At 37.4% G+C, this 23,117-nt stretch overlaps 1 protein-coding gene across 6 annotated transcripts in view; it reads left to right on the top strand.

Annotated features, from left to right (window-relative positions):
- The window catches only part of LOC131787906 (uncharacterized), a 64,266-nt gene that overhangs the window by 14,233 nt on the left and 26,916 nt on the right, over positions 1 to 23,117 (top strand). For 2 of the 6 annotated variants that reach the window (XR_010716811.1, XM_066162925.1), the window contains exons 19-30: positions 201 to 339; positions 785 to 1,110; positions 1,626 to 1,764; positions 2,026 to 2,351; positions 3,559 to 3,697; positions 3,982 to 4,307; positions 4,530 to 4,668; positions 5,344 to 5,672; positions 5,953 to 6,091; positions 6,480 to 6,805; positions 7,097 to 7,235; positions 7,449 to 7,774. Coding sequence is in view for 5 of the 6 variants with exons in the window: in XM_066162925.1 (XP_066019022.1) it covers positions 201 to 339; positions 785 to 1,110; positions 1,626 to 1,764; positions 2,026 to 2,351; positions 3,559 to 3,697; positions 3,982 to 4,307; positions 4,530 to 4,668; positions 5,344 to 5,672; positions 5,953 to 6,091; positions 6,480 to 6,805; positions 7,097 to 7,235; positions 7,449 to 7,774 (2,793 nt within the window). In the remaining variant the exon portion in view is untranslated. Of the gene's footprint in view, positions 1 to 200; positions 340 to 784; positions 1,111 to 1,625; positions 1,765 to 2,025; positions 2,352 to 3,558; positions 3,698 to 3,981; positions 4,308 to 4,529; positions 4,669 to 5,343; positions 5,673 to 5,952; positions 6,092 to 6,479; positions 6,806 to 7,096; positions 7,236 to 7,448; positions 7,775 to 7,982; positions 8,122 to 8,720; positions 8,829 to 9,776; positions 9,862 to 10,067; positions 10,113 to 10,472; positions 10,521 to 11,116; positions 11,172 to 11,496; positions 12,584 to 23,117 lie in introns of those variants that run through there. The other 4 variants (XM_066162921.1, XM_066162922.1, XM_066162923.1 and 1 more) reach the window with 4 other exon arrangements.

Below are 23,117 nucleotides of genomic sequence, written 5' to 3'. Positions count from 1 at the left end.
AAAATAGATTACTACCATGGACCTCATTTTAGTTCATGAACGTATTAGGGATTTCTTCCGTTACCTGATACATTCTGCACTACAAATGTGAATGAAATATCAACTATGACGAATCTTGAAAGGAGAAACAGATGAGAGTGTCCTGAAACAATGTTTAAATCTTAGAATACTTCTCTAAAATCTACATTCATTATACTCAGGTCTTTGATGGAAACCGAGATTCAGATACTGTCGTATACAACAAACTAACTTCGCCAATAACAGCTCGGTATATACGGCTGATACCAATGACGTGGAATAACCACATCTCGATGAGGATGGAGTTATATGGCTGTCCAGGTATTTCGCAATCTTTAAACTAGTGACTATGCAAATATTCTCGAACGTAATTGGTTATCAACAGACTGATAAAAGCACTAAGAAAGCAGTTTGGACGTCATGATTGTAACTGGACGGTGTAAAAAGACATTTTCGGTGTCCAAATGTGTAACTTGACTGTAAACGTCATTCAAGTGTGCCGCCGTATCGATGCTTGGGCCACTTACTCATGAAAAAATATCTATTGTTATGTTTTCACTCTTATATATGTTTAACCGATAATCATTTAGTTCCTGAAATTTTGCTACAGTTTTGATGAATGGGTTACCGACGTTTCTGTCTATAATCATACTCCTGATTCAGAGCTTGTATTGTAACAGAACGAATTGAATCCAGCCCCTATCGATCCTTTTACCTTTAGTCGAAAGACAATCTCCTTAAAACATCGTTTTCGTTTTTAATCTAGGCTGTATGTCCCCGTATGGCATGGAAAATCGCAAAATTTCGGATTCTCAAATTAAGTCGTCAACACAGCTGGATGAAAATCACTCTGCAAAGCATTCCAGGTTACATTCAAAGGCAAATAGAGAAAACGGAGGAAGCTGGTCAGCGCTTAAAAATGACGTAACCCAATGGCTTCAGGTGGATCTTGGTAGTTACATAAGGGTGACGGGCATTGCTACGCAGGGAAGGAATGGGCGTGACGAGTGGGTGACCAAGTTCAGACTGCAATACGGTGAAAATGAGGACATCTTTCATTTCTTTGAGGATCCAGGCCATTTTACTGCGCAGGTTTGTATCATGATGCAGTTTTCCCAGATTTCAGTTATAGAACGTCGACACTAACGCATTACGCAATAAAATATAAAAAATAAAACTTCGTTCTGTCCCAATAAGCAAAGTCTTTCCAGTCTATTTCAATATTCCCTTATCAACTTTGAAGGAATTAACATATACAATTTTCGGTAGTATAGCCACCAAACTTTGTTTCCTTATAACTTGCACGTGTTGGGAATAGAAATCTCAGATCACATATATTTGTTGAAATGTTACCACACAAAACTTCAAGAGCTCATCCTTCGCGCGTTCAGTTCAGGGAGGATGTGGATAAGACTGGCTAAAACACTTGTAGTCATGGAGATCGACGTTCATCCAACTGATGATTGACACCCCTAATCAGAATGTTGCTAATTTCAAACGAACTGTAAGAAACTAGAACAGTTGAATTTTGTACTTAGGCGTTAAGAAAAATCAATTCCAAAAAAATTTGAGTAATCATCTAAGGTATTTCGCGTTTTTCTATCAAGGTTTTCAATGGAAATACAGACAGTGACACTGTCGTGTACAACACACTGACTCCACCAATTATAACGCGTTATATTCGATTCAAACCCGCTGAGTGGCACAATCGAATATCAATGAGGATCGAGATCTATGGCTGTCCAGGTATCTAGAATAATCTTATTTACTTGAAGGAGACGTATTAAATGTTAACGTTTGACTTTCTTTTTGAGCTGCTGTACAGATAACAAATTTCATCGCTTTTCCCCGATGTTAATCATTTTGTAAAGGCTATCTGTGGTATGCTGCCTGTTGTGAATGACAATATCTTTAACTATGATTCTTATTACAGGAGTAGGTAGCCATTATCAATCAAACAATGGCATCTGTGACAAACTGTCACCTTTCTTTTTCTGTCAAACTAAGGTTGCATAAATCCTCTTGGAATGGCACTTGGAACCATATATGAAACTCAGATAACAGCATCATCACAACTGGACGACAATCACTCCGCATCACAGGCTAGGTTACATTTCCAAGCGGATGGTGACAAAGTTGGGGGTTGGTCAGCTCTCACAAATGATCAGAACCAATGGCTTCAAGTGGATTTTGGTAGTTACACAAAAGTGACGCGCTTGGCGACTCAGGGGACGAATGGTTCCGATCAGTGGGTGACTAGATATATGTTACAGTATAGTGATGATGGAATAACGTTCCACCTCTACAAGGAAGCTAGATCCAGCTCTGCGAAGGTACCAGATATCCTAAACTTTCATTTTCTCTGCTAAGTTGCAGACTTTTGTCAACATATATCGTGCATATAACGTTCGCTGCTGCTTCATGAAAGAGTGTAAAGCTGACAAAAAGAAGAAAACGAAACCTGGTTGAGAAATGAAGTTCATCCATCCATTCATCTTTCCCTCCCTCTCTTCTTCCCTCCATCCGTTCATAAATGCCTCCATTCACTAATCCGTCCAAAAATCCATCCATTAATTCTTTTATTCATTCACCAACTTATCCATGCAGTCGCTCAATCCATCTATCTTTCCATCCACTCATTCTTCCATCCACTTATTTATTCATCCACTACGCTTTTTGTTCCTATAGTTCTAACCTGATTATTGCGTCTCAGTCAATTATGGAACCATGCCATGATAATTGTGGCATGGTATGCGATAACGTCTGTGGTCACTTCACAGAGAAACTTTATGTATGACCCCGGCTTAGTTAGAAGATATCTTTTCGAGTAGTATTTGGGACATCAGTGTTTAATCTAAGAACCTTCGGTAGAAATCTAGCTTTATCGGTTGTTAAAACAGACTACTAGCGGAACAGTTCTGCTTACATTAGGACAAAAGTTTGGAATGCGTCCTCAAACGAAGTGAAACATGAAAAATACATTTAAGCTTTTAAGAAAAAATTAGATTCTCTCGATCTCTCTATTTATTTTTAGTGAAACGCTTTATTTGTAAGATGGTGTCTTAACTCTTTCTATAGAAAATTAAAACTATCATTTACATTTACCAATGTAAATTTCTTAATGGTTTAAAAGCTTAGTCGTAATTTTGTAGTTCATGGCTTTTGGGAAGAACAAAAGTGCAGCATATTGTAAACTTTGATCAAAATTACTGGGTTTAATAAGGTTTTCTATTTATCTCTCTATCTAATCCTCCAACCATTAATCCATTCCATACTATCGCTCGATCCATCCATCTCTACATCCTTCCATTATTTCCTTTATCCATCCTTCTATCTATCCGTCCTTACCATCCATTCGCTCAATCCACCGTCCATCTTTCGTTCCATCTCACTATTCACCCATCAGAATTCATACATTTATCTGCTCATCAGTTAGTAAACCAGTAACACCTCAAGTCTGCATAAAATCTGTCGGTTGAACAAACTTAAGCAGCGATAAGAAATTTACCCAAATTCTTTGTTCTTTTGTCTTTTTTTTAGGTGTTCAATGGAAATCAAGACCAAAATACTGTTGTTTATAACATATTGAGCCCACCAATAACCACTCGTTACATTCGACTGAAACCGCTGGCCTGGAACGACCGGATATCAATGAGAATGGAGATTTACGGATGCCCAGGTACACCTCTTGCTGGCAATAGCCCGACACAGTTGACGCGGTAGAATCGTTTTAATAAAACCTTAAAAGGAACTGAAACTTTAAATATCAATCATGGACTTTCAATAAAACTCTTTGATAACTAAAAAAACATCGTGGGGACCGGATGAGAAACGTTCCGATTTATTAAATTTTTAAAATTTAAGGTTAGAGAACAAACGTATCATGCTCCGATGAAACGAAGACTTTAACTGTTCGTAAAAAGATACACCTTTCACTTTCTTGTCCTGTTTCAATACAAACAGGTTGTGCTGCGCCACTTGGCATGGATAGCGGGGCAATCACCGATGCACAGATAAGTGCTTCTTCACAGTGGGATGGCAATCATGGGGCCAGGCAAGGAAGGTTACATTATAAGAAAGTTCCGGGAACCTCCGGAAGTTGGTCATCACGTGCAAATGATTTAAACCAGTGGTTTCAAGTGGATCTTGGTCAATACACTACAGTGACTGGTATAGCGACTCAAGGCCGACAACGCATTGACCAATATGTGACAGCATATAAGTTGCAGTATAGTGACGATGGAGTAACGTTTCAGTTTTATAAGGCTTCGCCACTCGAAGCTGAAAAGGTACACCTTACTAGTTTTATTGTTTCTATTTTTAAGACATCAATAGTGATCTGGAGTAAACATAAAATCTAAAAATTATATGAGACAATAAGACAAAGTAACCCCAAATCGGAAAGCAATATTCCGTCTCCCCAACAGCTTTATTGTTTGGGAGTGTATGAAACCTTCATCGATGTTCTGATCAAAAGCTCACTTTCCACTTGTCTTGATAATTTTACATAGGTCTTTCGTGGAAATAGTGACAGAGAGACCGTCGTTTATCACGAAATACGCAAACCAATCAGAGCACGCTACATACGAATCAGACCGGTGAGTTGGTACCGACACATATCCATGAGGGCTGAGATCTATGGCTGTCCAGGTAACTTCCATTCTCCTCATATTTTTCATTGTTTATAATCTTTATTATCTTTATTCTCATCACTGTCATATTTTATCACCATTAACATTTACTTTTTAAATTATTATCATCACTCTGATCACCATTATTACCTCTATCGCTATAGTCATTGAAATTAGCGTTATCGTAATTATTATTATAAGGTTATGTATTTGTTTTCATTTGTCTTACACGTATCTGTACCAGCAAAAAACACATTTGCAACTGCAAATCACGAAAGCGTTATTAATTACCTGCTTAATGATGGAAGTAAAGTCACAAAACCAGCCTCTGGCGTGGAAAAATTCGCGGAAAAATTCGTGACCTGCTATCATCGTAGCGTTGATAAGGATAATTTAACCATGTAACTTTTCAAAGTTTGTTGAGGTGATTAAGTTTCCTTTCACAACTCACGTTGTTTCTTAACTAAGTATTTAACTTGGAAGTCCTCGTTGTGCAATAGTTTCCTTAGAAATAAACTACCTTCTAAAGGTATGGCCTCAACTTTGAATTTTAAGGGCTATGTGGGAAGTATGGCATAGCTAAATAAGTTAAAAGCGATTCCAAATGTTAACACTTAATTGTACGGATTACAAAATAGTGAAAAGTTTCAACCTTTCTGTGACTACATCTGCGTGTTTCTTTCGACTTACCCAGGCTGTGTGTCCCCCCTCGGCATGGAAAGTAAATCAATCTCTGATGCGCAAATATCTGCCTCCTCACAACTGAATGATGATCGGGCTCCATCGCAGGCCAGGTTGCACATTCAAGCAGCCACTGATGGTAAAAATAGGGGTTGGTCTGCTCGCAAGAACGACCTTTATCAATGGTTACTGGTGGACCTTGGAAGTAAAGCAATTGTGACGCGTGTAGCAACACAGGGGATAGATGGCCTCGACGAGTGGGTGACAAAATACAGAATACAATTTAGCTATTCTGGGATAAATTTCCGATTTTACAAGAAAGCAGAACACAGTTCTGCAGAGGTATGCCCTCAGCGCTGCATTCTAACTATGGAGCCAGGATAACCTGCCAGTAAATTAATGTTTATCGTAAACCGTGATTGTATGATAAATATTATGCCTATGGACGTGAATGAGGAAACGTTCAGCCCAGTTTTGGTAATTGTGTAGTGTAAATGAGTGGTTGGGGGAAGGCAAGTGGCTTGATACGTGGTTAGGCGGATAAGTAAGTTTTTGGGCAATTGTGAGAAAATAAAGCAAACTGGATGTTAATTACGTTGTTTATTAAAACTTGCTTTTGAAGGTTTTCGATGGAAATGAAGACAGTTCCACAGTTGTAGTCAAAAGACTGAGCGAGCCAATCAGAGCACGTTTCGTCCGATTATTGCCAATAGAGTGGCATAAACACATATCAATGAGAATTGAGATTTACGGATGCCCAGGTAGAGTCGATCATTTCGAACGACTTCTGTCTTTCATGGTTGAAAAGTATCTTCTTCAATAATATGACTACGGACATTTTGAAAAACGGGTTTAAAAAAATCTTAGCAGTGGCTTGTGGTAAGGGTCTTCATCTTAGTTCAATTAATCAATAAAAAAGATGCTGCTTCAGATGAATCAAGTCCACCGGGTAATCGTTTCCATCCACGGATTAGTTTTTGTTTTTTCCTGATTATGAAAAAGGCCACAGCAATACGTGTCTGCTAAGTTGAAAAAAAATTAAATTCGACCAGTGTCAGTGTTTATTATCGGTAGCTATTTAAATTAGATCTGACCATTCTCTCAAAGGAAACTACATTTTCTTCCTGATTCTTGATTTACATCTTGTAGACTGCAACACACCTCTTGGGATGGAAAGCGGAAATATCGCTGACTCAAAGATAACTACATCCTCGATTTTGGATGAAAAAAGCCCTGCAAGTCAGGCCAGGTTAAATTATAAAGCGGACGGTGGCTTTGGGGGAGGTTGGTCATCTCTCGCAAATGATGCTAACCAATGGCTTCAAGTAGATCTTGGTACTTACACACGTGTGACACGTTTGGCCACTCAAGGAAGGAATGGGCACGATCAGTGGGTGACCAAGTATAAGGTGGAGTACGGTGAGGATGGCCAGAGCTTCCAGGTGTACAAACCATCAAATGCCAGCGTAGCGAGGGTAGGTTAAATCATTTTAAGACTACTCGTCTGCAACTTAAGAAAGGTGGTCCTCCTGATAACTTTAGTGGCTGAGCCTTGAAAAAAGTGCACCTTGGGGAAACGAATATTGTGCTTGTTTTCCTTACTGTGACAAAAATGGATAAGATAAACTCAGCTCCATAATCAGACTGTTTATAATTCATATTAAGAACACTCCTTTCATGTGACAAATTTTTCATCTAGTTTAAACATGGGATAGAAATTTTTCGCATGCAAGATAACAACAGTTTTCCTTGTCATTGTCTTAAAGGTTTTCACTGGAAATCAAAACAGCGAGGCAGTGGTTCACAACAGTTTAAGCCCACCAATCACAACAAGGTTTATACGGCTTATACCGGTGGAGTGGCGCAATCATATCTCAATGAGGATAGAGATCTATGGCTGTCCAGGTGCTTTAAAGGAACAGTTATAATTAATCATTCTATAAATAAGGTTATTTGACAAAAAAACGCCATAAATTTTACAGATATGGTCCCTTACGTGATGAAATGAAGCAATCCAAGCAGTTTAACCAACTAAGCAGAATCTTATTGTTGGAAGGTTATTCGAATGTGTTTATTATAAATTACTTTTTCAAACAAAATATATTTTTTCAAACACAGGATGTGCTGCTGCACTTGGTGTGGAGAATAAAGAAATATCTGATGCCAACCTAAGGGTATCCTCCCAAATGGATGAGGATCATGGCGCAAAGGAGGCAAGGTTAAATTCGAAAGCAGACGGGAACAAGGGAGGGGGGTGGTCAGCCATGAACAATAACTTCAATCAGTGGCTTCAAGCGGATATCGGTGATAACTCTCGAGTGACAGGTGTTGCGACTCAGGGGATGAATGGGAACGACCAGTGGGTGTCCAGATACCGCATACAGTATAGCAGTGACGGAGTGACTTTTGAATTTTATAATGCAACGGAAGACAGTTCAGCAAAGGTATGATTACTGCTGAAGAGAGTAGAGAGGTTAGCCGCTTGACCCCATTTTCACTTAAGTTCTTATTTTATGTATAGCAGTTAATTGTAGGCCATACAATGCTAAACCAAACGTAAGATTTCTTCTTTGAGCCTTATGCACCAGAACGTTACCCAGCAAACTGACCATTTTTGGCTTCCGTTTTAAGTCTTTACTGTCTCAACATCAGGTATTTTATGGAAATCAGGACAGTAACACAATTGTAAAAAATGTACTCAGTCCACCAATAACAGCACGTTACATTCGCCTGATGCCTGTTGAGTGGCACAATCACATATCGATGAGGGTGGAAATCTACGGCTGCTCAGGTATAGTAACCACTTCTGCTCATAGAGACACATTGGGTGCCATACCTGATAGAGCGTGCTATAGCTATTTAGTCTGCTAGTCAGTTTCAAAATGCGCTCAATTTCATAAAGGTACTTGAGGTTGCTGGAGTTCAAATCCAACGGGCGGGAAGCACGTGATCGATTTAAAATCACTGATTATGATTTTAGATCAAAATTACATTACACGACAGTTAACTGTTCCTCTTTTGCATTTCTTACATCATTGTTTATTTACACAATTTGATTTGCTGCAGTCCACAATTGCAAGCCTTGAAAGACTAGTTTTTCTGTTTTAGTTTTTTATCAAAGGAAAAATATAGTGTGAAAAATATAGTGATACTGCTGAGAACCAGTCAGTGTCCAAGGATCGCTGGTGATTCAAAAACAGGATATAATAACAATCAAAACGCATTTCATTCCTCCCTTTCATATATATTTGTTTTCTTGAGTTAGTCTTCATTTCATTATGTTCCCCCGGCGTCGTGCTGTTACGGCGAGTTCTTGTGCATATTTCGATTCGAAGATTCGATTCGAAGAAAACCAGAAACCGGAATTTGAAACTTTATTTGACCTCCTAGTGTTTACCGGTTCGCCAACTGTACCACCGTCAGAAATGACGACAGAAGCTACCACAGACAAAGAAGGGGGAATACTCGGAGCGCAACAAGGAAACAGGAAAACAGAAGGTGCTGCTGAAACGTTTTTCTAATCATTGTGTTGTCTCGTCATCCGACGCGTTGAAAGAACCAAGCACGTCGCTTATGGCTACCCAACAACCACCGCACTGGGCGATGGGCAGCATAATTAATATTTCTTTCACCTAGTCTTGTTACCAATTTAATCATCATCGTGTTATGTTTTTTAAGTTGATTTAAGTTTATTGAAAAAAAGGATTGGACTTATGTAGAACAAGGCAGCAAAGGATCTAGTTGACTGTGATTGCACGAAGAACATGCGAATGGTTAAGCTAAGTTGGCATTGAACGAACTAAAAAGAGAGCTACAGCTGGATGAGCCTCTTTATATCACCCCAGGTTGGCGAAAAACCCCGGTTGAATCATCGCAAAGGTTGAACCTTGTGTAGTTATATGTTTAAAAGCGTAGGAAAGCAGTAAGTGCTCTTACCGAGTAGTCATTATGGAGACCAAGGTTGACTTGGCCAAAAAGCCAAAATATCTCATGTATTTTTCAAAACACTGGCCCAAGAGCTTGCCTAGGTGTCTGATGTCACTCAATAGCTTAGTATTTGTTTCCTTTTTCATCTAAGGTCATCTCCCTACCACTATTTTGTTGTAATGAATTTTTTAATTTTTTTGTCGCTTTTATAGCCCATAGTTTCAGAATTTTGGTCAGCAGAAAGGTTGATCCAAATCAGTCCCGAGGAAAAATACACCTCAGTGCAGACAAATTAAATGCTTTCGAGAAACACGAATATACTGTGTGTAGCGTTTTTCAAGATGATCAAGGTGGGCTAAAAATCAAGTAGGGTGAAGAGGCCTGATAATACCTCCCTATCTTATTTTCGTGACAGGACGAAAAAATCTTTCCTAGTAGCTCTTTCTTTCTGAGATATGAGGAAAACCAATTCACTCCACTTGGTAGTTTTACTGACGGATGCTTTCCATCCTTTGATAGGCGTTAATGCACTTGCTGTGGTGTTACCCTTGGTAATCATTTTAATCGCTGTCGTAGCACTGGGTATATTCTTTTACTGGAAAAGGTGAGGAAAAAAAAAACTACTTGACGGGAAGACATACCATGTCTAACGAATGTAAAAATTATATATCATGGTACCAAAAAAATTGGGCCGGGTTAATTTAATAAAATACACTTAGATATTCGAATGATGTTAACATATCATGAAGATGAAACCCTTCCTTTTGTTCTTCTCCTTTGATGTGAACCTTTAAACTTGTTTTTAAATAGGAGAGGTCAAAAGAATGTGGACATAAACACGGTTGCATTTCAGACGTGAGTACAAATCACATTTCATTTTTTTTGTTTCTTTCTTTGTAAAGACAAACGCCTAAGCCAAATACATTTTAGTGCACTGACCCACCGACCATTAATTTAATTGTTGTATTTCAGATCTTTTTAGGACATTGGTCTTCACAAAAATGTATTGATCAAGTCATCTTATGATACCCACCCAGATCACTAACTGCATAATATTTAATATGCAAGTCATGATATTTTAGTCATCATGTTTTACTCCTCAAACGAATACTGCTGCTGATTGATTTGGTATTGTGTCAGTTGTAAACCTGCTTTTTAGTGAGACATCATCTTGGTTATTCACGTACGCTATCCACCCTTTTTTCTGCTTTGCAGGGGGACCAACGAATTAAACTATGCAGTGAACAAAATATACGATGATCGGTAAATATCTAATTTAAAAAACTGAGAATTGTGACATTCTAAATGTTTCCTCTAGTCCTTCCTGCTATACACTCGATTGCATAACCGTTGACACTTAAAAGACAATCAACGATGAGACCCAAAAGCTTTATGGGTACATAAAAACATGAACGACATTGTTTCGCACGTGGTATATGATAGAAGCCACACACACACACTTTCCTGACAGAAAACAATTATCATGCACAGACGTTTGCCATGAATCATGGAAACTATGTAACATTTCTCATGAAGCCGTTGGGTATCAACGTTCACGGACCATGCTGTTTAGGAGTCAACGTTTTTACAATACGTACACCAACCACGTCTATTTTGTCTTGATGGATAATTTCGAGCCAATATGGTTTTCCGTTATTGATCTATCCCCGGTTGTCCGAGGAGTAGATAACGCTAAATGCAAGGTAAATCTCTTTCTGGTGGATGGTGCGGTACATTTTGTCGTCACTTATCCGTTGGATAGCGATTCATCCGTTGGATACCGTTACCACCTCCTGAACAACTATGCCCTGATCCAAATAACAATTTGTTTTTTACCTGATTTCCTTCTTTCGCTTCAGTAAATCATCCGGTTACCAACTCCTCAGCGAAGAACACTTAAATTGATGAGAATAGGTAATTTTACTCGTAACAATAGTGCGCATTTCAATCGAGAGTCGTAAAACAAAAGCGAACTAAGTAATACAATAGCCAATCAGAGAAAAGGAAAATATCACAGGCAACCCAGGACAACTCAAAGTAAACAGGCGAACTGCCCGAGACGTGAGAATTTGGTATGTTAGGAAAGGGGCGCAACCGAGGTAAACCCGAGTTAATTCCGATACTCACCTGGATAATTTTTAGTCTATTACACGGAAGACTTAGAAGTCCCAGAACTGCATTCGTGGAGATATATCAAAGCTTTAATTGTTAACAGTGTTATATTTTTTTTCTCTGATAGGAATGCGGTGGTGCCTGACTGAAACTGAAAAACTTAAGCAGCAAGGATATGTTTTTTAGTATTTAGTATTAGTGTTTTAAAAAATGTTTAAAAACAAAAACAAAAAAAATCCTCTGAGGATTCTAATCATTTCTCGAATAACAGTCGAAGTAAAAAACGCCACGCGAAAGTAACAGGTACCGTTTTTCTTTATAGTTAGAGGAGAATTAGTTAGGTAGCCAGTTTTTGAATGTGCAAGTTTCTTCTCTAAAAAGGTGGTCAATTTTAGTTTGTTGCTATCTGAACGATGCAAGTTTATTGCAGTGGATGATTACTGGCACATGGAGCATTTATCGATTGAGTGTCGTAAGCCGAAAACCAAAGTTATCACAACAACCAATCAGAGGATTAGAAAATACCTTTAAAAACCAAAGAGAACTAGAAGTAAAACCAAGCAAACTGCCCAAAGTGCGGGAAAACGCGTATGACCAAGTCGTGATTGGCTTTAGTTTTGCATCTGATTGGTTGAGAGAGTGGCGCGAGTTCTTTGGAACCAATCATAGAGCAGAGTGAGGCAAATCCAAAGCAATACCTCATTACTTTCGACACTCCGTTAAAAACCGCCCTGTTTTGAAAAGTACACAACCAAAAATTCGTTGTTCAACTGAAAAAATGACTCGCAAACATTCAATAAACCCACATTTTAGACTACTGGATGAATATCAAAAAATGTTTATCTTGAGTTAATTTTTTGCCCTAATGTGGACATGATTTATGGAAAAATACTTTTATCAGTCTAAATAGTTGTGAACGGTTTCAGAGAGCGTATTCATAACCGTATATACACTCAATTACAATTTACCTTGGTAATAAAAGTAATCTAATGTCTCACTAGAAAAAGTCTCTTACTTTCCAAATATATCTGTTTGACAACATGTCTATGTTACTAGAATCCAAAACTCCTCTCCATTACAACGGCGATATCCAAGGTTACTCTTTCTACCAGTAAGAGATTGTTAAAGGAAGGTTTCACAAACAAACGAAATTAATCATTTTTTATACGCAAATGAATGATTGTAGAATAAAAATCCTGAGTAAATGAATACTTTTACGCGGTTTAAACCGGTGCCTCCGAGACATTTATCGAGTGTTACTACCAACATGGAAACGAAGCCACATGTTAACAGCGAGGCAAATGTAAGTGTACTCTTTGTTTCCCATATTATCACATCTGACGAGTTTCCTAACATGTGACAAATTTCTAACAAAGTCATATTTCTTTCAATGTTTCTCAAACAAGAGACAAAAAAAACAAAGACAAATAAAAGGTGAAACAAAAGGCAAAACAACACAACACAAAAAGTTGTACGGTTAGAGAAAGGCAAGTGTGCCCGAATGAAAAATGAAGACATCGAAATGATATTATAAAATTTGATATAGTTTGTGATATTTCAGCAGTTGATCTTATCCGGCTTTATCATAACTTTAACATCGGATGTCGTAGCGATGCTCTTCTCACTTGTCATTTACTCTCAAAAGATCAGTTTCAGTTACAGTCATCGTCTTACTTTGAGTTTATGAGTGTTAAAAAAAGAACTTCAACAAAGAGATTTCTTTACGTCGGTCCAATTTCCACAGGCAATGGCTAATGACACCGATTTTCATAACACTTGGCACTATTCAAAACATGAAGGGTCAACTAAAGCACTCAACTTCGTTCAAAACCCCCCTACATTCATAGAAACAAGTTCCATAAACTTTCTTAAACGGAAAAACAACCTTAGTCCTGCAAGTCCTTCGGTAATTTTTGTCAACTAGAAGAAATGTGGCAAACGTGATAGTCTATGATAAGTACCACCTTGGTTCAAAGGTCACGTTTTACTTCATTGTCGTCCATATTGTTGACAAGTGGTTTCATTCTTGTGGAAAGCACAAACGTGACATAGTTTGGTAAACTCTTTGGTATCGTTTTACAGAGTTGATTGAGCTTTGTAACGTTTTCCCGACACAATTTAGACTCTTTGAAGACTTTTCGAAGCTTCCAGCGAAAAAATCGAGTCTTTTTAGTCTAAATCGATATTTAGCTAAAACAAAAACACAGCACAGTGACCTTGGTGCTGGTATGCGATCATGATTTGTCCAGTTTAATCCCAATTTATGATATCAAACTCTCCCTACCAATTGCCGTGCATTACTTATAATTCCAACTCAGAGGATGTGGTATCAAATCGAACACTATCCTCCTATTTAATAGTTTACTTTCTTCTCGTTGTCTTTCTGCTCGACAATTAATGCAAATACAAGAAGAAATTCCCTTTTGGCCTTTCCTTGCAGTGGCAGGGCTATTAAGCCCATAGTCTGGAGTCAGTACCCGATCATATTTTGTTCACAAGTTAGTACTTCCAAGAAACTAGGCAATACAAACATCAATTCTTAAAATCAGTCGTAAACCCCTTCAGGTGGTTGGTAGATGGAAAGGTGACTTTTTACACTAATATTTTTTCTGCTCGATTTACTGTTTACAGTACTGTATCTTCATCTACAGCAACCATTTTGAATCGGTATTTGGAAACCAGGGACAGCTAATCAAGGAAAAATTTATGGTTGCCATTAAAATTTTTTGTATAGATATATTTCTTACTTACCCTGGCTTCAAATTCCAATGAGTGACAAACATATAAACTCTAAAAAATCTTCCAACGTTAATTTTCAAATATGGGTTCTACCATTTTGAAAACAACTTGGCTTTAATTTGCCAGTTGACTAAACACAATGTTAGATATCAACCAAAACAATGGGGACCTTTTCTCAAAGGCAAAGATTTATTGTACACATCAGTAAAAAAATTAATGCTCGGCAAAGACATAGTAACTTTATGCAAACAAAAAGCTCAATGGATCAAATACGGTTTGCATGATAAGGAAAATGTTGAAGAAAGACTTGCATGACCAAAAACATGTTTTTTAATATCTGCATGAGTTTTTATTGCTTACAAGAATTATGATATGTATAATTATGCTAGCCTTTGCTCAAAAGTTAAATTACGAAAGACAAACAAAAGAATTATCCACGCGACTTGCTTGGCCTACCTGGCATGTAAAGAACACGAAAGGTTTCAGGCTTTCGTGTAAACTGCGTTCGTTGCGTTTTGATTAGAACCCCGATGTGTTTGACAGAATAAAAGGCTGGATAACAGAAAGAAGTCAGGCAAATATTTATGAAGTTCGTTGGACAAAATTGTTCAATGAATTCAGGAAAGTGTTGAACAGAAGAAAAAAATCGAATGGATGACTGAATGGCTCAAATGGTTCATGCCGGAACCCCACCATAGCCTGGTCATTAAACTAACAATTTGAACAATCAATTGTTACTTTCCTGATGATGAAAAGTACTTTGTTCTCGTGTGGCAGCAGAATACCCGGATATCTTGCCCTCACTTACTCGCTCACCGTCTGTGATGAGGCAGAAATACAACTATAGCGGTTACCCAAACTTTCACGCACACACCTTCGTGTTACGTCGTCCCTGATTATCAAAAGAGCTCATCTCTTTCGTGACAGCGTGACTGTAATTTCTGTTCGACTTCTCCAGTCACGTAGCAAATAGTTTAACAAATTTGTTATGGTATTCTTATTAGGTTTAAAAAGGAGCCAGGCAGAGGTAGCTATACTGACCTTGTTTATGTAAAGCCATACTGCCGGATCGCACCTTACCTCGTTGGCATTGCCCTGGGCTACCTGATTCATATTGAAAAAAAGAATCAGGGAAAAAACCCGTTGGTAAGTAGCCGGAGTCGAGGAGGAAATTACATTGTAGATGACAACGCAGAAGGTGTAAAGAACAATCCTAAAATACTAGCTATAACAAAAACTGATAGAAGAGTGAACTTCCCATATGTATTTATCAGAACCATATAAAGCGCATTTCGATTGACTACCGTTGAACCAGAACCGAAGTAATCACAATAGCCAATCAGAAGAAAGGAGAGCTGCAAAAGGAGCCAATAAGAACTTCATGTAAAAACAAGCAAACTGCTTGAAGCGCGGGAACCGGCGAGTGACAAAATCGCCATTGGTTTTCATTTTGGATCTGATTGGTTGAGAAAGTGACACGAGTTCTTTGGACCAATCACTGCGAAATAAGAGAAAGCTTAGGCATTTCCGGTTAGTTTCGACACTAAAATCTCGTAGAACTAGAAAATAATTTAACTGCTGCTTTCAAATTATCCCATGTTGTTTCGTCATGTCTTTCAGAGCAAGATTCCAAGACAGGTAGAGTGCCTTGTTGGTTGGTTTCTCAGTATTTCACTGGGTGTTTCAGCTGTATACGGTGTGTATACATTTTGAAAAGAAGACGGCCGGCCTCTCATCAAGGCTGAGAATATAATTTACGGCACCTTCAGTCGCTTTGTTTGGGGTCTGACCCTAGCTTGGGTTATCTATGCGTGTAACAAGGGTTATGGAAGTAAGTGTCTCACATGTTTAGGTAGCGCAGTTTAAGTCACTTTAGTAATAATCAAATGAATTTGAGAATATATGAAGGGTCTGGAAATGAGTTCAGGGTTTAATTCCGATTCTATCAAGTCCTTTGGCTTTATTATCAGGAATGTTCTTAAGATCTTCAACCACCTGTTTCAAACTAATTGGTGGGACGTGGAATACGGTTGAATTATTGATGCGACTTTCTACAAAATCAGTAAGTCGTTGATTTTGTTTGTTAGTATCCACTACTAGGATAATTAGAATTAAATTAATACCATTCACTTTAGGTATTTCTTTAATTGATTAGATAATTGGAATTAGAATAAAAACAATTCACTTTATGTATTTCTTTTGGTTAAAAACATACAAGATTTAAACCAAACCGCAATCAAAATTTTGTCCAAAATAGCTTGAAGGGTCAGCTAATCGTAAACTTTTTATTTTAAGGCATTTTATTATGTTGCTGTGATAGTCATGTCGTATGCCGTAGCTTTCATTCTCGCCATCGGCGTGGAATTTCCCACAATGCGGTTAGAAAATATGTTTTTCTTTCGATGCACGAAGCACAAAGTCACAGGACTGACACGAGCTACTGGCAACCAAGCGCGTTTGAGGAACGTGGATGTATAGATGGTTTATTGGACATAATCTTTTCATGTGATCGGGGTTCTAGGAACTTAATTTTTTTGGATCACCTCTTTTTTAATTCTAATTTCTAAAACAATATTTCGAAAGCGGACAATACAATACTAATACATTCTGCGATACAATACTCAGACCGTTGCCAATAATTATGCTACCTTACTTACAAGACTATAATGACGATACGTTAGTTATATCACTGATTAGGTTGCATCACTTATGATGTTACTTACTACGTTACGATACTTAAAATATTACTCTTTTTGTGGTATTTTACATTACTAATGGACACTACTTACTCTAAGTCTTACATTATTATATTATGTAACGTAAAAAATTACAAAAAAGCACATTTCACCGCCAATGTTACAACCCCTTTTTCTTTTTTCAAATGTAATTATTAGCAATCTAGGATAGAAATTACAATAAATCTTGAAAAGAACGTTCTTAGAGACACCCCCTTCGTAAACTTCGTTTTCTTTTTATGAATTATTTTGTCACAATGATAATGAGACAAGACGAATACATTTAAACCAAATGCTTTTGTATGGCACAAATTTAACATGGAATTAAAACGATAATTTTTACTGAACTTTGCCCTCTTATTAGCTATGTGTAGTTAGTGAAACACAAGGCAGCAGCTTTCCCATTGCCACTATAATAATCTCAGGCAGAGGAAACAGCTTTGAAGACGTAGCTGTCAGTACAGTTAGATATAATGACGACACCTCTGCACGAAACAAGGCTTTTCAGCGTTGCGCTGGAGACTATATTATCAGATTCGCTTGATTAGTAAAAGATTAGGAAAGTCAGAATGTCGAGAAAGCCAATATCAGCACAGAAGAAATATGTAGGATTTAAATTGTTTTTTTAACACACAGATTTCTGCTTATAATAAAGGGAAAAAACTATCTTGGGTAATATCCCGGAAATGTTGAAATAATAATTTGAAGTTAGGAGGGGAGGCCAGAATGCATTCAACCCACCGTTCCGAGCTAAACCTCTATCGGCAGGAGTGAGGGGGGGGCTCTCAGGACCCTCGCCTATGCCCTTGAACACCCGACCCGATTACATAACTTACTACAAAATTAAACTCGAGCACGCCCATGTTTGAGCGCAAGCATTTTGATTCGAATGGAACATTATCATGGTAACATGACATCATAACAAACGAAACAGAAATCCTTGAAGCTCGTCTTAGAGATTTTGTAAGAAGCAGCCATGGCTTCGGTTCTTAAATCAATCTGTCGCAAAAAAGCAAAAGCTGATAAATTTCTGATCACAGCATCTGTTTCCCTACTGTCCATTGACTGTCGCAAGAAAAATGGTAAGGGATGGAAAAAAAGCACTTTTTCGTCTTTGTTTACGTTTAAGTTTTGAGAGAGCTCATAAAAGATTTGGATGTTTTTATTTTTATAAAAATATTTATATAAATAAATTTATTGCACTTTAATTGTCGCAAAGAGTTTTCATCATCAAGTTTGCTTCCGGTATTAAAAAAATCCAGAACATGCGCGTAGGACTTCTTTTGCTGTTGAGTTACAAACTGAGTTGACCCCGATATTGGCTGTTGAATACAGCTGAGACTAGAACACAAACGAATAAAGGGGTAAGTTTCTAAAGAAACTGTGGTGCTGCGTCGGTGGGAGAGTATAGCAGGTAATTTAGTGTTAACAACTGGGTTGAAAACGTAAATTAGCCACTGTAAAGGGTAAAAAAGCTGACGTTTCGAGCGTTAGCCCTTCGTCAGAGCGATTAGAGGAATTGTGGGTTGTGTGTGGATTTATATGTAGAAAGTGGAGCCACGCCATTGGTGGGAATATGGTGACGAGAAAACAGGAATAAATTAGTTGAATGAAAAGCGCTCGTTGATTCCGTGGTGATTAGGGTGCCGATTTGGAATATAAATTTTTGTTCTAGTGTTTTACGGCTTTCCGAACTGCCTAGATGTAAGGAAAGGCCGCAAACTTCCATATGCTGTTTAGAATGATAAGGAAGATTAAAGAGTTTAGCGACTGGTTTGGATGCGTCCTTGTCATTTCTTTCCACATCGCGAAGGTGTTCTCGGAATCGGTCAACCGATTCCGAGAACACCTTCGCGATGTGTTTTACCCTTTACGGTGGCTAATTTACGTTTTCAACCCAGTTGTTAACACTAAATTACCTGCTAGAACACAAACGGTCGTGTATCAGATGGAAAATAGTTTACCTCATGAAGTTGCAAGACACGGTAGAGGGGGAAAATGAAGTGTAAGGCTCGTTTATCATACTCTTACCACCTAGCCAGGGTAGGGTTTTTTTTTAACATTTTGTCAACAAAGTAAATGGCCTCCCCTTGTATTCCAAAACAACAAAAGATGAAAGTGCGTCCTTATCGTTAAATTGGTTTGCACAAATCCAAGTAGAAATTTTGTTGCCCGTTTTGTAATTACCTGATGAGTTTTTCATAAGCTGCACCACATGTTACATTGAAGAAACCTTGTATTCATGTCAACTTTTCTCCATTGATTACTTTGCTAATCTTAGATCGTTCTCACAATTAGGCACCCTCACAAACTTGCGAGTTTTTGGAAAAAAAAGAAGGCAAAATACAGCACAAAGGTAATTAACCCAGAAAACTGGGAATTTAGTTCGCAAGGGATATTAAGGTCATGAGAATAAAGGAAATGATCATCAACTAAAGAAGCTCTAGATTGTTACTCAAATTTTCCTTGTCAGCACATTAGGAAAGGTATAGAGAACAGTATAGAGAATATGCATATTGAAGTTAGGGTGCAAAGTGGTAACAAAGAAGAAATGCAATTGAAAGAAAGCAAAATAACACATTATGTTGTTTTAGCCAAAAGTACCATTATTTAGCCCTTTAATTAAGTATTGCATGCTCAGATTAAAGTGCAGTTGAACCTGTGTTAGGTGGTCACCCTGGAGGAATGACAGGATAACCACTTTATAGATGTTGGCTGACTGCCTGACCCTTTATCTTCCAGATCAAATTTTTAATACTCTTTACTGTCAACCATACAATTCTTATAATGTTAGTTCAGAGAATGTAGTATTGAAAAAATTAATTAACCCCTAATTGATAATTTTCTTTATTCACATGACTTGTCTGCTTGATATTGCATTTATATTGTGAGGAGAAATTCTGTCTTGGTCATTCATGGGAGTTAAAGGGTTGATACAGGTTGGCCAGCAAATAACTTGTGTGATGTTCGTACATAATATTTGACTTAACAGTCTAAAGGAGAAACATAATCTGCAATGAGTTGAGGAAATTTGAACTCAAGTACTTACATTTCTATGCAAAGATAAACATCGACAAAAGTTTAGTTGAATTATTTTGTGGATTAGTTTTCGTTTTATTTGAGTGGATCAGCTTTGAGTGATCCTTCAGTACAGGTTGAAGACAGTAGAAACAGACTGTTGGGATTATGTAAAGGGTGACTTGCAAGACCATCTATTAGAGGTGATCACCTGGTAGAGGTGAAATTTATAGTATTTAAGGGAAAAAAATTTGGGACTTTGACATTACTGACTGCTTAATGCATGTTTAATACAGTGCAGCTTAATAAAAGGTTTAACTCTAGACTCCATTCAACAGCTTAATTTGCTGTTACTTAGCTGTCTTACTACAACTATACACAGTCTGGAGAAACCTTTATCTTCATGAGTCAAGTCAATCATTTCAATAACACTTGTCTTTGTATTTTTAGAGCTCTGAGTACAACATGACAATATGAAGAACAAAATTGGAATATATTGATGTACAATGTGAGCATGCACTTTGCACTTTTCTACATTAAAGGGTCTTCTTAATTCTTTCATTCACTCTACATGGTTTGTTAAAAAACTGAAAGTGTATAATTTCACCTAAACTTTTGAAAATGTTAGGTGTCTGCAAGTGGACGACACAAGCTTACTTAAAGTGTCAATTTTTTCGTGTAAAATAAAATTGTAAATAAGTTCATTAACTTAACCCTTATGAATTTGAAACAAAGAATGAACTTGAATTTATAAAATGATTGGTTTTCTTGGTACAGAGGCTCAGATGAAGAAAAATGGGATGAAATAATGAAGGAGGCCAGTGAGGAAATGAGAAATGAGAAATGATAAGAAAGAAATCAGCCATGAAAGTACAGAATCACAAATCCACAAAGGAAGCTGCCAATAGCAATGGTACCAGTTCTAGGGCTACAGACACCACTGCAAAGGAAGCCAGAAAAAATGAAGCACAAGCTGCAAGCCCCTATCAGTGCAATGAACCTGAGGTGGATTCCAATGGTAGAAGCAAAGTTAGACTGGTTGAAAAAGCAAACAGGGGAAAGTCTCTACTATTCTGTGCCCCAACTTTCTCTCCTCCAAATGAGGTGTACAGCTGCACCAAGAAGGAAAGACTTGCAGACTTAGAGAATCCTGACATTATAGGCTCTACTGTTCCTGTGAAGCCAATCCTCAAATGTGAAAATTCCAGTAAGTTATACTGTTTGAGTTCAATTGCCAATCAGCTCGTTACCCAAGAGGGCCAGGGTCTCATACTTCCTGTTTTTTTCTAAGTCGTCTTTATTATGTCATTCTGTTCAATTAAACAATTTTATCCTATTAAACAAACATGAGAGACCACATCAAAAATTGGGAGAACACAACTGTAGTTCAATGAGAAAAATGTACAGATACGTTATAAGTACATAATAAGAATTTTTTCCGAAGACAATTCTTTTAACTATCATCATATTTAGTTCATAAATTTGCAACTAATAATTTATTGCTTAAATTAAATGTCTTTGCCTATATTGCAGTTATAGACATTCCAGCTCTTCAACATCATCTATTCACTTGCCTTGCTCACAGATTCAGCCAGATATATTGACGACGGAATCGAAACTAATTCAAGCTGAGCTATCATCTTTGAAGGAAGTCTGTTCCAAGATAGAGCGTGAGTTGCAGCAAGTCGAGTCGTTGGAAGGTTTGTAATCTTTTGATTACAGCTGACCCACTGCATAACTGTAAGAGCTGTAAAATGAATTACCTTTGAATTTCACTCTCCAATACCTCAACATATTGAGCCCTTTCATTCTTAAATTTGTTAAAGGAAGAATCGTCATATTGAGTTTTTCCTACTGAAGTATTGTTTTTTCTTTTTCCTTTTTTCTCTGTAACTTGATATTTTAACATTCATGTATAGCAGAAGAGCCCCCAAGGGGGAGCTATGCAATAAAGTATTATGTATGTATGTATGTAATGTGTCTCCTTTCTCTGTTTGAGGCATTGTCCACTCAAACAGATACTATTGGTAATAGACAACCTTCTTAACTATAGGTGCTGTAAATTTTCACTCTCAACATTATGCTTATTGGGGAAATAACACAATGTATCTATTTTTTTAATATTTTTATGCTTAGAGTCAGAGGCCGAGTGGGAAAGTTTAAACCAAGACTGGCTCACACTTGCTAAGTTCTGTTCAGAAGTCATGAAATAAAGAGAAGACCTTCTTGCTCTATAAGTTAAATAGGGATACATAGAAACCTATTCCGCTTATGAAAAAAAACAAGTTCGTAATTAGGATGGTGATTAAATTAATCCGGATCCTAGGAATTTGTTTGAGGAATGGATGGAAAATTATTCAATACCATGCATGTTTCTTTTTTCGAATTCACCTGTATGACTTCGGTGTGATTCTGTAGGTTTGATTGTTTAATAGTTTTTTTTTAAATTATCATTATTTTCCAATTCCTTTTACTAAACGTAGAGGCAGAGTGGAACAATCTCAGGGCAAAGTAAAGCAAAACCAATGCAATCTTGGGTTACTTTCGGCGCTCGATTGAAATTTTCTTTCTAATGCCACTAATATAATTTTTTTATTATTTCCATACATTGTCACCAACGTAGTGATTTCAATAATCTATTCGGTGTTTTAGTTTGATTACCGAATGGAACATTAAAGAGTATTTTTATTTAAAATTAGCAGTAGAAATACTCACATGCTGTTTTCGTTTTTTCGTTTCGGGCTGAGATGAATTTTTGCAAATTAGTTTCATGAACGCCTGCGTTACCTTACTGTATTCGGATGATATTTATATCAGCGCTGATGTTGGACTAAGACGGAGAGACTGTGACGCAGTCAGAATGACGTCATTCTGTGCTCAGAGCATATCCGCATCAAAATGTTTGACTTGATGGACAGTTAGATCTCTGATTCGATGCTGTGAATTAGTTAGCATTAAAATAGCAATACCGTGGCTTCAGAAAATAAAAAAAAAATAATATACTCATTAATAAACTTTCCTGATCTTCAGCACATGAAGACTCTTTTGCACAATTACTAGTAAGCGACTGAACGTGAAAATGCGCTGTAGACCAGAAGCTAAAGTCGTTTTCTAAAGTCAAGCACTTCAAACATTTCAAAAACAAATAGCAACACATCATAGTGAAAACAAAAACTGTCTATATACTTTAAAGTTGAAAACGAAACGGAGAGCAATCTTAAACGTGGACTGCCATAAGCGTCCCACGTAACAAACG

This window comes from Pocillopora verrucosa, chromosome 3 (genome assembly GCF_036669915.1).
Source record: "Pocillopora verrucosa isolate sample1 chromosome 3, ASM3666991v2, whole genome shotgun sequence".
NCBI classification, from domain to species: domain Eukaryota; kingdom Metazoa; phylum Cnidaria; class Anthozoa; order Scleractinia; family Pocilloporidae; genus Pocillopora; species Pocillopora verrucosa.
The sequence above is the reverse complement of the archived record's forward strand: the minus strand, read 5'-3'. Positions and strand labels throughout refer to the sequence as shown.